The sequence below is a fragment of the Zingiber officinale genome, chromosome 5B (genome assembly GCF_018446385.1).
Source record: "Zingiber officinale cultivar Zhangliang chromosome 5B, Zo_v1.1, whole genome shotgun sequence".
NCBI lineage: Eukaryota > Viridiplantae > Streptophyta > Magnoliopsida > Zingiberales > Zingiberaceae > Zingiber > Zingiber officinale.
Window position 1 is genome coordinate 78,935,669 of NC_055995.1, and position 15,187 is coordinate 78,950,855.

Below are 15,187 nucleotides of genomic sequence, written 5' to 3' on the forward strand. Positions count from 1 at the left end.
ACAACGGGCTAACTATCTAACACTGGGCCAGTTAAAAGAACAAGCTGCTACAACTTTTTCTCAAAGAACATCCGTAGCCCATATATAGGGCCTGCCCAACACCATACCCGAGGAAATTAACTCCTACGTTCGGAACCTAGCAGAACAATCCACACTACAGACATTTTTTTGAATTATGTGAAGCACTAAAGGCCTTCTACAAAAATCCCCCTCCTGGGATAACTATTACCTATGAAGCAGAATTTGGCCCAAAACTTAAATGTCAGAAAATTGGGCCAACCTGTGAAGACTCTGATAAATACGGATGTCCATGCCAGCTGCTGTATTTCTTCCGAAAAGCCAACTTAGACTATGAAAGGTATAAAGCAATTTCATACAAAGGAAGGCTTATCACTCCTTTTCTTCTGATGGATTACGGACTACTATACAAAGTTTGGGTACATGATCCAGATTCTGTTAAAGATTTTCATAAAAAGCTTGGTACTATTATTTCTCTGACCCTCGAAGAAGAGGAAACGTTTGTTGTATGTACTTTTGACAGCTCTCCACTGGAATGGCTTAACCTTAATATTGAACCAGCCAAACATCTGGTTAAGCTGGATATCAATGAAGTCGGGGGTATCCAAACAGAACTTGAAGATTACCCATCTGACCCTGATCTCCATTGGGAAGCTCTCCCTACTATTGAAGATCAATTAAAGCATTAGAGAGCATCAGTACAAGGAACTAATTGGGCTTGGGATCGCTTGACAGATCCAGACAATTACTTCCTAGTAGGAGAAACTTACACTGAGAAGATCTATTGGCCAAAAGATATGAGAACTAGATTCCTCCCTTTCTCCTTCAAAACACAGCATACGACATTGCTTCAACATTATAAAAGAAAAACTGAAAGATACTGTCAGAAGAGACTAGCCAACTCTGTCCTCTCTGCTAGAGCATATAGAGCAGCACTCCACAGAGGTATGCAGCCAGACTTAGCCGGAAGTTCACAAACTCCCTCTCTGGACCTTACCAGTGACAATAACCTCGACAACTTAACGGAGACTTAATAAAGTAACGTCATCCATGACGTCATCTCCCATAAACACAACACTACAGTAATATCTACCAAAAACGTCATTCCTGACGTTTTTTTTTCTGCCAACCAGCCAATATGTCCACCCACCTAAAACGAAGCCATCTGTCCTCCCAACTAAACCCTTCTTTTGCCAAGCCCCCTTTCCATTTCTTAGTGCTTTCCACTTCTCCTTCACCAAGCCTTCTCTTTCCAGGCCTCTCTTTCTCTGCTTTCCTTCTCCTCGAAGAAAAGCTCTCTCCTCCGCCTATAAAAGGACCCCAAAACTCTCTTGCTGAAGCATCCACTTCCCCCACTACACTCACTACTTTCCATACTCTTCCGCTGTTCTTCAAGTGTGCTCAAGTGTGTTTGTAAGTTTTCTCTGTCAAGTTATGTAAAAATTCAGTACCTTTATATAATATATGTTGTTTTCTATGTAAGCTATCTTTATGTAAAAAATTTATGTAACTCTTGTAAAAATTCTCTACTAAATAAGATCTATGCTTATTGCTTGTTTTATAATGACAATCTAAGTTTAGACTCAAAAAGATTCTGTCTCTCTCGTCTTGGTTCTTTTCTCCAGTCTTTGTCTTAGTAACCAACAGGTGAACAGTAACTGCTCAGGAATAACCAAAATCATATAAGCCCTGTGCGGGCTAAGTAAGAAGGGTAGCAACCCAAAATCTTACGCATCAGCCGGGGCAATGATTGAAAGGTGAGGTCCTGAACAAGTGAGGCTCCCTGGAAAACAAACAAGAAAAGAAAGCAGTTTAGTAAAAAAAAAAAGAGTAAAAATTTAAAAAGTCAATATATTTAACCGTACCATCACAGTATTGTGACCATCTACTTTATTTCTACACTTCACTATTACTGTATTTTTCTTTTACTATTTACTATTTTACCAAGAACTATTACTGTTTATTGTTAATCTACTTTCATAAAAATTTGGTATCTTTATTTTTTTTTACTGTTAATCTACTTCTGTTTATTATTACTGTTTATTGTTAATCTACTCTGCTTACTATTACTGTTTACTATTAAGCTACTTCTGTCTACTATTACTGTTTATTGTTAATCTACTCTGTTTACTATTACTGTTTATTGTTAATCTATTACCGTAAAAATTTCTATTTACTATTACTGTTTATTGTTAATCTATTACCTTAAAAATTTGGTATCATACATATATATATATATATATATATATATATATTTCAAATTTAAATTTAAATATCAATATTTTCCATTCATTTACCTTCCTAGTTATAATAGTTATAAAATTATAATTATTATAACTATATAATAACTATGATCTAATAGCTGTTATAATTATGTAAAAGATATAATCCCGTAACTACTCCACCGACTTAAAAAAATAAGTACAGGTTGAAAAGGTAAAATATATAGTAGTGGGATGAAATATTATTATAATAATACATAAAAGAGGGATGATAATTAGAAATGTTTTTTAAATTTTTATCCAAAAATACAAAGATATTTTAAAAAATAGATATGCTCTCTCTATTAGATATGGGCGTTTAATATTCATTTTTAATGCATTTAAATTTACTGAAGAATATAGTTAGACCTCAACTGTTTCTTAGTCCAATTGTTAAGAGCTTTTGATTATGAACGGCGTGGTTCTTTTGCCACGTGATACAATGACATGTCAGACCATATTTTCTCCTATATTGTGGTCACTTACATTGACTATTTAGATTAATAGTTACTAGTTATCTATGATTTATCTTCTTTATATTAATTTAAAAATGAATTGAAGAGAATAAGTGAATCATCTTTTACTACATGATGCAAAGATATATTTTTCCGTGTTGACCTAGGGGATGGATTAGCAAGGACATTGGGATGAGCAAATCGCCTTTTGCCACACGATGCAATGACACGAGTCCTCTCGGAGCGGTGCGATGATTAAGGCATGGGATGTTACCAGATGAAATATTGGAGTCGAAACTCGACTTGTTCGAGTATGTCCTCCCCCATGTCTTGACCACCTGCACTAATAGCTAGTAGTCATTCATGATTTACCTCCTTAGTGTTAGTCAAGGGATAGGTTGGCGAGGGTACTGGGTAAGTGAATCGCCTTTTTTGCCGTATGATGCAATAACACGATGTCCTCTCGGGTGGTGCAATTGTTAAAGTATGAAGTATTGTCACATTAGGTCATGAGGTCAAAATTCGATGTGTCCGAGCATGCTTTCCCCATGCCTTGGCCACTGCATTAATGACTAGTAGCCACCCATGATTTACCTCCTCCGTATTGACGTAGGGACGAGTTGGCGGGAGTGCTAGAGGTGAGCGAATTACCTTTTTTTTGCCACATGATGCAATGACACGATGAATAAAAAAATCCAACTGGTAAACTATAGTTTCTCGATTTACCTTCTTACAGATGGTAGTGAGACCGACCAAGTTTCTCAATTTATCTCCTCATAGATGGTCGTTTGTACTGGTCAACTATAGTTTACTGATTCACCTCCTCATAGATAGTTGTGGGACCAACCTTGTGAGGCCAGACGGATTCTACCTTTTGCTACCATGATGCGAGGACACGGGCCCCGGGACAGGGTGGCATCAAGGAAAAAAAACCCTCCCTGTGCTGATCAATTACGGCTCCCGATTTACCTCCTCTATCAAAGGGAAAGAGTTTGAATCTTGACAAAGTCGAGGAAAAAAAATCCTCCCCGCACATAAACAACTATAGCTTCTCGATTTACCTCATCACAAATGATCGTGGTGCCGACGTGTGAGGTCGTTGGGGTGGTGAATTTCATTTTTTTGTTACCATGATGCAATGACACAGATTGTGAGGGGCACTTGGGGATGCAATGATAGAGTCATTTAGTGATCAGCTATAAGTCGATCTCATTATTTACCTCTTTTCACATAATATGAGGACGGGTTATGAGGGGCGCTTAGGGTAAGCATAAGCGATGTCCAATTGGTTAGAAAGTGAGAGATTTGTTACAATGGGATAGAGATGAATTCCCAATGGGTGTATGTTTTGGGGTGAATGTAATCATCATTTGCTATCATGATGTAATGACAGAGTGATTGGTGATCAACTATAAGTTGATCTTGTGATTTACTTCTCTTCACATAACGTAAGGACAGATTATAAGGGATGCTTAGGGTTAACGTAAACACTTTTTATTACAATGATGCAATGACAGAGCGCCCCCACGGGTGTCTAATTGGTTAGAGAGTGATAAATTTATTATTGATACGGATATACATTAAGGGTATAGGAGGAATTAGGAGGAGGAAGAGGGGCATTTTGGTCAAATCACTGTTTAGGGCACAAGAGGAAGAGGAGACACTGTTCACGAGGGGGGGGGGGGGGGGTTCGGGTTTCTTCCACCGCCAACGAAGCTAAGCACACTTCAGCTGCCTTCGTCGCCTCCTCCCTCGTTGCCGGTGAGCCACCCCTTCCTCACTCCCTCTCCTCTTGTCGGCAGACGTCGCCAGTCGCCCCTTCTCCCCCCCATCGCGAACACCGCTGCAATCTCCTCCTAGTTACCTAGTATCGCGACCAAGGACAGAGGTGCTGCCGTCTTCGCCTTCTCCCTCGACGCTGACGGGCCACTACCTCCCTCCTCTACTCTACCTCTCCTCTTCCTCTCTCCCCATAGCCTTATCCATTGAAGTTGCTGCCAACACAGCCAACGACGCCTCATCCATCTCACTACTTCCCGTCTTGCCGGAGCCGCCTCCGACCCCTTCTTCCTCTCCCCTCGTGAACAATGCCGCCTTCGTTCACCATTCCCCCCACTGACGCCGTCGAGGAACGCCATCGCCGTCTCTTTCTTTCCTCCTCATGCTACTCACATCACACAACGCTGACAGTCTCCTCCTCCTCTCTCCTTCCCAGTCACCTTCGGCCACCATCATTAAGGGTGCACGCAGTCACTGCCTCCTCTTCTCATACGCCGCAGCCCCCCTTGTCGACTGCCGCTACATGCCGACAACCCATGCGTTGGCAGTCCACGGATCCCGTCTCTGTTCCAGCTTTGTGTTGTTGTTGTTGTGTTTCGGCCTTCGTGTCGTTGTTACTATCCGGCGCTCGACCTATTGTTATCCCGGTCTTTGTGTCATTGTCATAGCCCGGCCTGTGTGTCGCTATTATCTCCCGACCTGCGTGTCGTTGTCATATCTCAGCCTGTGTGCTGATATCCTATCTCGTCCTGCCCACCGATGTCATATCTCGATCTACGTGTCATTGCTAGGTCTGGTCTGTATGTCATTTTTTGGATTCAGGCCGCATTCGGCTCCGTGCCACCAGACCTAGCTCTTCATCTGGCTTAGCGTCACCTGCTTTTCCGGGCCACGATAACTCGAGTAGCGTCCCGACCAACTCACCGATCCACCCGAAGTTGCCCTCTGGGCCAGGGTACGTTCTCCATACTCACTCTACATTCATTTCATTATTATACGTCCTAGTCTGTTACTTATATACTCATTGAGTCTGCCTCAAGCATCGGGGTATCAAGGACCGGGGCGACCCGGTCATTGGCTATAGGTAACATTGACCAGAGAACTTCTGATGACTTGGTCGACATAGAAGTCATCTCAGCATACCCCCCATTCGGGACATCGCGATTCGGTCAACATTTCATTCACCTCACCTGGTGGTCTGTCTGACTTAAATTCCAGACAGGATCAATTTGGCGTCGTCTGTGGGAATCTTCACCACCTATTCTGGAACGTGAAGATGGACGACGTCGAGAGGTTCTATGCCATTATCACAGTCCTAGAGGATCCTGACGAACATATTATCTTCTCCCCTCGCTTCACAGGTATTTAGGAGTCGACAGGTTAGTTTTTTTATTATATTTTTTCCCCGACTCCACAGGTCTTCGGGAGTCGAGGGATCGAGACAAATCCTTAGCCGGCTGGCACGACTCCTCCATCAGGTACATTATGGGCTATGCTCCCTTTTTATAGTTACAAGATCTGCTATATCTCCCTGATACATTACAACAAAAATGATTTTTCGCAGCGTGCAAATTTGCTTTCCGCGGCGTGCATTGCGCGCTGCACAATTAAAAGCCGTTGAATGTCCTAGATTATCCGCAGTGCACACTTCACGCCACGAGAAATATTATCCGCAATGCGTAATGCACGCTGTAGAAAATATTATCCGCAGCGCGCATATTTTCTGTGGTGCGCATTGCGCACTACAGATAATATTTTCTGCGACGTGCATTGCGTGCTACGGATAATATTTTTCGCGACGTGCAGTGCGCGCTGTGGATAATAATTCTCAGTGTGCAAATATATGCTATTGATGATCTTATCTATATTAAAAAAAAATCAATTTCATTAACAAAGACAATAAACTAAAATTTTACAACAAATTTAGTGCAAATCAAATATACACAAAATTAATAAAGTCATAATTTTTTATTATACCAAAACAAAGTCTGAAGATCCAAAATAAGATACGAAATCTATAACAAACTAGCTATTACATAATCCTGTTAAATTTTGCTATTACAAACTAACTATTAATAAAAGTCATAGTTTGTAAGAACATATTTGAAGAGAAAAACATTATCCTGTTAAATTCTAAAAAAAATTAATGAAATTTAACAGTACTTGTCCAGTATACTATTCCCTTATTCAAGCTTCTTCAACAATTCAAATGCTTGATCTAGTCTTCCTAAATAGAAGTTAGCCTTTGCCTTCAGGAGCAAACCCAAGGTTCTGCATCACTAAAAACGCATTGCTTAAGATAGCGCTGCTTCCTTTGATTTAGTAAGCCGATCCAAAGCCTTGTTGTCATCCTGTAGCTTTGCAATCTGCACAAAAAATAGAAGAAATTTTAACCTTCCAAAAAGGATGGAATATCTTCAACGGAACAAGTTTTAAACCTGAACAGGAAAGACTAAGGTCTGAAGTTTGAATAACATGGAACTGTTTGTTCAAATGATATCAAATCATAACAGGCATTGTATATATATGTATCCGAATGACCATAAGGTAGCTACAATGCATATACACAGCTTCAGAATAGCTGTGTTCAGGATAGTAAAACTACCTCCCAATATGACAAATTTGAACATTATGTTGTGCAGTTGAAAAGTTTCCTTTATATCTAAGTTGTATAATACAAAAAACATATCCATATATCTCGTACAGAAATTAAGTTGTTCTTTGATTCAAGGTAATTGGATAATGACAGGAATAGATGTGAAACACAAAATTGAGATGTTTTCTCCAAAAAATATTAGCTGAATAATAATTTTGCTAGAGAATAAAATTTCAACCGGATACCTCTTGTCGTGCTAACTTCAACTCTGCCTCAAGAGGTGCAAGAATGGCTTCAATTGGAGGCGTGTCATCATCTTTTTGAGTTGCATAAACTTTTCAAAGTGTTGCCTCTGCTGCAAATTGAGTAGCCAAGGCTGCTTTCTTCTCATCATTTATCTTCTTAATTTCAAGATTCTGCAAAGTTACTCACCCATCAACCATTAATTCACAAAACAAATATCAATAAAAACTAGATGAAGGAAATATACTGATTACCTTGCTTTCCAATAGTGATTCAGTGAGCTTAAGCTTTTCGTCCAACTTTGTCAATTCCTCTGTTAGTTGATATGCATTCAGATCATGGCTTAGGTTTACATAGCTTAATTTAAAATATGTAAAAGGTGAAGTGAAAATTATAGTAAAAGAACAAAAATAACTAATTGAAGATTTAACAGTGGAACTAACCAATGAATTTAAAGTCAAATAAACAATAATGTAAGAATGAACTAATAACTATCTACATGGTTCAGTTGGCTTTCTTATACCTCATTTAGATGATTTCATGAAAAACTTTTATGCATACATATTTTTGGATTCAACCTTTAGCATATATTCAATTCATCAAACTACGGACAATGAGTTGAAGTAATCTTACGTTCTTAACATTGATTGTAAGATAAAAATATATATGTTGATTTCGAAACATAGAAATAGCTGAAGTTTACACAAGGTGATGCGCATATACAAAAATGGAACATAAACCAAAACACAAGGAAAAAGTGGAAAAAAACGATGAAATACATAAACCAAAAACACAAGGAAAATAAATAAAAAGTAACTGCTAACATATAGAATGTGGAATTTTACTGCCACCTAATAAAGCTCATATAGATTTCTATCAAACTAAAAGGCTCAGATATGATAACAACTGCATGTAACTTAATTTGTGGTTTCAGAAGGATTAAAACTTTCATAATAGTTGAAGGAAACACTAGGGAATAATAAAACACAGTGGAAGAAAATCAACTTGCTAACAAAGATGCAAGTTTCTGATTTTTGTTTTTAAAGTTTGAGTGATAGTTGAAGGTCGCTCACCAAATTTTAGCAGATGGGTAACTTCATAAATAGGCCATAGTTGCCTGATCATCTGAACATCCATATATGCATCATAGTTAAAGCACCAAACTGATAGATCGCTGCCCGATGTTGTTAATCACAAAGCATTAAATAGGCGCTCACTCAAAGTTAATCAGCTCATGGACTAAGAGGGTAATTTATTTAACCTGAAACTCAAAGCAAGGCAGTGCCCAATTTCTTGGTGATGGTTCACCATGTGCTTATTGATAAAACGACTGCAGAAAACATCTTTACAGCTCAAACACAACCAGTTTTCAGCAAGGTGATGACACCTGAAATTTCCTTTTACATAACCAGTTAACTAAATGATGTTTTGGAGACGTTATTATGAACAGGTGATGGAGTTTAGACATAATGAACCATTTGAATCGAGGAAGGGCCTTACAAAACCTCTAAAATCGTTAGGGTTTATCTCCTACCTTGATTCGTCTTGATCTCCAGATACATGGAATCGTAGTATGATGATTTGCTATAAAAAAAAAAGAAACTTGAATTAGATATTCAGATATTCATAAGTTGATGAAGAGGCAAACCTAGAGCAGGGGGAACCGGAAGAGGAATTTAAGATAGGTCGTAACATAACGATGACAGGCGGTCGCAGGTCGTTCGTGCCTCAACCCAGCAGGATTCGACACTAAATAACTCTTCCTCATCCACCTTGAGCTAAGGATCAGAAATACACCAATCACAAGAATCAACTGGGCACTAGCACAATGGATCCAAAGATAAGAATTAAGAAGGAAAACACAAGGATCACTTACTGTTCCCGTCGACGAGTTGTCCTCCGCCGCCATGGTGGCTTGATTCGAAGAAGGGAAAATCGAAACGGCTAAGGGTTACCTCAACGCCAAGATGTCATCTGACTATTATCAGGCTAGAAAAATTGCCACGCCTCGTTCCGCCCCCTTCGTAGATGGTGCTGGGGTGCCTCTACTGAGATAGGGCTCGAAGGGAGGGCCTTTGCCGCTGATGGGCACCTTTGCTGAAGGGCCTTGAAGAGGAGCTGCTAATAGGGCTCGAAGGGGGTGGATGTACCTCTAATGCTGATGGTGCTCGAAGGGGGAGGGGATGGCGCCTCTGCTATTGATGGTGCTTGAAGAGAGGGAGGGAGGGAGATGGTGCTCAGAGAGGGGGGCGCCTCTGCTGATAGGGCTCGAAGAGAGGGAGGGGACGGAACATCTACCGCTGATGGTGCTCAAAGGGGGAGGGGCAGTGCCTTTGTCGCTGATGGTGCTCGAAGAGGGGGCGCCTCTTTTGATAGGGCTTGAAGAGGGGGGGGGGGGGACGGAACAGAAGGGCAAAGGGATGAGGAGTGTTTTTGGAGAAGGCGGCAAGGATTTTTTTTGACGAAGGTGAAGAGACGCACATGTGGCTACTTAAAAAAAAACAGGATTTGACAGTAGTGTATCTGCAGCGAGCTGCCAATAATGCGTCGTTAAAAGTAATTTTAACCAGATATAATAATTATTAACAATGCACTCCACGTGCTGTTAATATTAAGTTGTAACAGTGCACTTTACACACCGTAGAAAAGTTTATTAACAGTGTATTTTTTCTGTACGCCGTCATTTTTATAAATATGATACTATCTGTGGCGCACATAATTAGGCGTGCCATAAAAACTATTATTAACGGCGTGCTTTAATTGCACGTCGTTGATGATGTGCTGTGGAAAGTCACTTTTGTTGTAGTGATAAGAGAGTAAGATCCTAGTCCCTGGATAAAAAAAACTAGGTCCCTAGATCTTTGATTAGATATTAGGGGCCCAGCTCCCCGATCAGATATTAGGGGCACACCTCCCCGATTAGACACTAGGGACACAACTTCCCGATCAGTGACTCACAGTACAGCTTCCCGATCAGGATCTAGGAGCCTCGTTCTTTGATTACAGGTTAGGGACCTTACTCTCCGATTAGGGACCAGGGGCCCAGCTCCCCGATCAGGTGTGTCATAAGCTCTACACCCTTCACCATGGGGCTCTATATCCTCTTACTGCTATAGGCTTTGCACCCTTCACCATAGGGCTCTGCATCCTCTTACTGCTATAGGCTCTGCACCCTTCACCATGGGGTTATACATCCTCTTATTGCTATAGGTGTTGCACTCTATTACTACTATATGCTCTGCACCCTCCAGCTATGGGGTTTTGCATCCTCTTACGTCTGCAGGCTCTGCTCCCTTAACCCATAGTGCTCTGCTTCCTTCTATTGCTATGGACTCTGCTCCCTTATATTGCCAAAGGCTTCACTTCCTTTGACGGTCAGAGCTCAGATTATTATCTTGTCCCCTCGCTTCACAGGTATTCGGGAGTTGAGGGACCAAGACAGATCCTCAGTCGGTCGACACCACTCCACGATCAGGTATGATAAAGGCTCTCCTCCCTCATATTGCTATGGGCTCCACTTCTATGGACTTCAAGGCTTCACCTCCCCCATTCGGGGTCAAGCTATCACCACGGGTCTCGGACCAGAGTATCACCACTGGTCTCGGATTAGAGTATCGCTAACGACCTCTCTATTGGGATTCCAGACTCTCACCTCAGCGTGAGTTATAAGTGAGTATGCTCTCACACCTCTAGACTATCACCCCAACACGAGTTATAAATGAACATGCTCTCATGACCAACGACCTCTCGGTCAGGATTCCAGACTTTTGCCCCAGTGCGAGTTATAAGTGAGCATGCTCTCACGACCAATGACCTCGAGGTCAAGATTTCAGACTCTCGCCCCAGCACGAGTTATAAGTGAGCATACTCTCATGCCTCCAGACTCTAGCTTCAACGCGAGTTATAAGTTAGCACACTCTCACGTCTCCAGACTCTCGCGCTAGTGCGAGTTATAAGTGAGCATGCTCTCACGCCTCCAGACTCTTGTGCTAGTGCGAGTTGTAAGTGAGCATTCTCTCACGACCAATGACCTCTCGGTCGGGATTTCATACTCTCGTCCTAGCGCGAGTTATAAGTGAGCATGCTCTCAGGCCTCCAGACTCTCGCGCTAGTGCGAGTTATAAGTAAGCATGCTCTCACACCTCCAAACTCTCGCCTCAGCGTGAGTTATAAGCGAGCATACTCTCGTGACCACCGACCTCTCGGTCGGGTTTCAAACTCTCACCCCAGCGCAAGTTATAAGCGAGCATGCTCTCGCGACCAACGACCTCTCGGTCGGCGCTCCAAACTCTCGCCTCAGCGCAAGTTATAAGCGAACATGCTCTCGCGACCAACGACCTCCCGGTTGGGTTCCAGACTCTCGCCCTAGTGCGAGTTACAAGCGAGCATACTTTAGCGACCAATGACCTCTCGGTCGGGCTCCAGACTCTCACCCCAGTGCGAGTTATAAGTGACAATGCTCTCATGACTCCCAGATTCTCGCCTCAATGCGAGTTATAAGCGAGTAGGCACTAACTGCTCTTGTGTCTCACTCGTCGCTTTGCCCAGCACTCATCACTCGCGTCTCACTCGTCGCTCTGCCCGATACTCACTGATTGTGTCTCACCCACCGCTCGGCCCGACACTCGCTACTCACGTCTCACTCATCAATTTGCCTCACATTTGTAGCTCGCGTCTCATTCATCGCTTTGCCCCGCATTCGCTCCTCGGTCAATACTCATTTTCCTTCTTGCTTAGCATTCGTATAACTGCTTGATCGCTCTGCTCCTATTCGCGCTCGACCCATGGGCTTTTGTAACGCCCGAAAATTCTCAAAACTATTTTAGGAATATTCTATGATTTTTCTGGAATTTTTAGATATTTTTCCGGAATTTTCCGAGTAGCGGAAGTAGCAAAAATAATTAGAAGAATAAAAAGGCTTAAGCGGGAATCGAACCCGGGACCTCTCGGGTCCGCTAAACTTTTAGTTAGCCTTAGTAACCGGTGAACCCAGCAGGGCCGTGTGATAACCATGATTTTACTATACTATTCTCATTCACACAATCATGGTTTGATGTAGTTTTCATATATAGAATCCACATTTACACTACATTTTTATACTTTGTATCAATTTTGGACCTAATTGCAAATTAGTCTATTTTCATGGTATTTGATGCTAATATTTGCTTATTATTTTGTAGGCATCAAAAGGGTCATGGACCCGATCAGATCAGGCTGCATTTGGGCTCAAATCAAGGGCTAAACAAGAAGATCAAGCCTCGGAGCATTATAGGCCGTTCATCCAAGATTGAGTAGATCTGAGCCATCCGTTGAAGATCTGGCCGATCCAACTTAAAGGGGAGCAGATCTGAGCCATTTATGAAGATCCAGAAGTTTTGATCCAGATCTGAGTTCATCCAGCCATTGATCCAGCCGGATTAATCTGGACCGTTCATTGAAGACTGGGCTGATCTGGACCATCCAGTGATGATCTGATCGATCCGACCTACAGGAGAGTAGATCCAGACCCTAGATCAACATCAGTACATTCAGATCGGATTTTGGATGACTTTCCACCGTTGATCTAGCCCAAATGAATCTCAGCCGTTGGATCTGAACTGAGGAGGTTTAAAAACCTGGGTGAGAAGCTACAGTAGCTGGGCTCGGCGTGTTCGCGATTTTTGCTACAGTGCCATCTTCTTCTTCCTTGCGGCGTCGTTGCTCCCATTCCTCAAATCAGATCTAGTTCTTCCTCTTCTTCAACGACGGCGATCTCCAGCTGCCGGCGTTCATCTTCCGATGACCAGAGAGTTTGAAGGAGGTTTCCCGATGGCGACTTGAATTCTGTCCGCCGCCGCGTTCCTGAGGGGAGGTTTCCCGATCAGCGAATTTCGCATCCACCAGAGCTTCGAGGGAGGTCTCCTGAGAGCTTCTGATCTTGTTCCGATCTCCATTCCGCAGCGAAGCTAAGTAGATCCGATCAATCGACTTAGTTTTGTAATTCACAGAATTTAAGCTCTATTCTTTGGCTGATGAGATTATCAGGCGGGTATGAGCTGAGAGGAGGTTTCCCAGAGCTATGAACATCTCCTGGTAATAGAAGGAAGCTTGTTTGATTGTTGTTGAATGCTTATAGGGGTTCCGAGAGCATTTCTGTTGGTTTTACAGCAGATTGGAGGAGTTTGAGCTTGGATCCGGATTGTGGAATGCTAGGGTTTTTAGATTTCTTTATCTTGTTTTAGAATTTTGCTTGAACATGCTCAGATTTGAAGATTTGATAGTTTAGATTGTGTTTTAATCTTTGTTCTATGTTTCTTACTTCAGATTTTGTTAATTTCTGTTTGCTCTTCTTTGCAATCCCAATTCTGAAATTCTACTTGCTAACCTGATCTTGATGAACTGCTGTAATCCAAATTTTGTTCAGCTTCTTAATTTCTGTAATCTGATCTAGATTTGAAGTTTCATAATTTTATTTGCCTTTAATCCATTCCTATATCAAAACTCCTTGATCTTAACTTTTGATTGTTGTAACTGTGAACATGCTATGATGATGAATGCTCAACTTGAGATTCAAATTGTTTCTGAGAAGGTGAGTGTAGAATGCTTGAAATACTTTGTTATTGTGACTTTAAATAGAAGGTATGTTAATTGATTCAATGGTGCATTTAAATCTGAATTTAATTGATGCTTATTTGATGAGAAGGAAATGGATCATGTTTAGATGAGAGTGAACATTATTAGATCTTATTCTTTGATCTTGTGATGTAATACTTTGATTGGAACTAATTCTAGGATATACACACATTCACTAGTTAACCTTGGAAAAATACGACTTGGGACTCGTTACTACAATATTAGTTTTAATTTAAATGGGTTCCAATCTTTATTAATTTGGTGAGCCTTGTGACATGCAAAAAGGCCGACACCACCATGCTGAAAGGAAAGGGAATCAATTATATTTATAATTGGTTTGGCCGAATTAATTAATTAGTATAAATAGGAAATTTAAGTTGGGGTTTGGTTTATTTTATGTTGGTTCGGCAACTTTCTTCCCCTCACCCTAACTCACCGACGCCACCTCTCCCCTCTCCTTCTCTCGGTGCCACAACAAGGGAGGAACTAGGGTTCTCTCCCTAGGGCCCCAAGTACATCTTCCGACGACGATTTCAGCACAAGGACGTTCCCCTCCGCGAGTAGAGCACGTGGACGCGAGCGAATCGTCGAGAAGTCGTCTCCACCGGAATTTCTAGCGATTAGATTTGTAAGAAATCTAGCACACAAGGTAAGAAACCCCTCACCTGCAGTATAAGTAGCTCCGTTTGGTTTTATACACACTAGTTTAGCTATATGCAGTTTTTATCGACGCATAGGGTGAATTTGACCCTCCTCGCAGATTTAGGGATTTAGTGAGTACTTCTAGATGGGCCGGACACGTATTCCCTCTTCAGCGGGGGTTCCTAGACGTTGTCGGGTGCTTAGAAGTGGTCTCCCTAATAGAGGGGAGAGTTGGGGCACACTAGGTGTTCGATAAAATAGCTAGTTAAGTTAAAATGTAAATTAGGCATTTTAATAGCTCAGTTAAATGCATTAGAAGCATTTAAATCAGTAAATTAGTTTATTTTAGCTTATATGGGACTACGGTCCAATGTGTGGGCTCCCACAATTGCCTCTAGGTTCAGACAACCTAGTTCTAGGTTTAGATAACCTAGATTCAGCAAAATAGTATTAGCTATTTCAGTATTTTATTTTCAGTGGCACTATATTGGATCAGATATCCATTGGGTTGGACTCCCACAGTCGTCCCTAGGTTTAGATAACCTAGTTAACCCTACTAAATTCGGGACTTGCAAACCCGG

At 41.7% G+C, this 15,187-nt stretch overlaps 1 protein-coding gene across 3 annotated transcripts; it reads right to left on the bottom strand.

Moving 5' to 3' along the window:
- Positions 1-7,433: 7,433 nt before the first annotated feature.
- Positions 7,434-9,469, bottom strand: LOC121984631 (RING finger protein ETP1-like). 3 transcript variants are annotated; one of them, XM_042537680.1, is made up of 7 exons: positions 9,229-9,469; positions 9,051-9,130; positions 8,887-8,936; positions 8,614-8,749; positions 8,426-8,526; positions 7,607-7,665; positions 7,434-7,525 (listed from the first exon to the last, which is right to left on the bottom strand). In XM_042537680.1, exons 1-7 carry the CDS (start codon positions 9,259-9,261, stop codon positions 7,448-7,450), a joined length of 537 nt encoding a protein of 178 aa, XP_042393614.1. In that variant the 5' UTR covers positions 9,262-9,469; the 3' UTR covers positions 7,434-7,447. The 3 variants fall into 3 exon arrangements, with proteins under 3 accessions (XP_042393614.1, XP_042393615.1, XP_042393616.1); XM_042537681.1 differs by having other exon boundaries at positions 9,017-9,130; XM_042537682.1 differs by having other exon boundaries at positions 9,001-9,130.
- Positions 9,470-15,187: the final 5,718 nt, after the last annotated feature.

What these genes read in the sequence shown, in the direction of transcription:
- LOC121984631 (XM_042537680.1), bottom strand. Translation starts at nt 9,261, where the DNA reads ATGGCGGCGGAGGACAACTCGTCGACGGGAACA. An exon ending in ACAACTCGTCGACGGGAACA is followed by an intron (nt 9,131 to 9,228) that starts GTAAGTGATCCT and finishes TCTGATCCTTAG; the next exon opens with CTCAAGGTGGATGAGGAAGA. An exon ending in TGCCTTGCTTTGAGTTTCAG is followed by an intron (nt 8,527 to 8,613) that starts GTTAAATAAATT and finishes AACATCGGGCAG; the next exon opens with CGATCTATCAGTTTGGTGCT.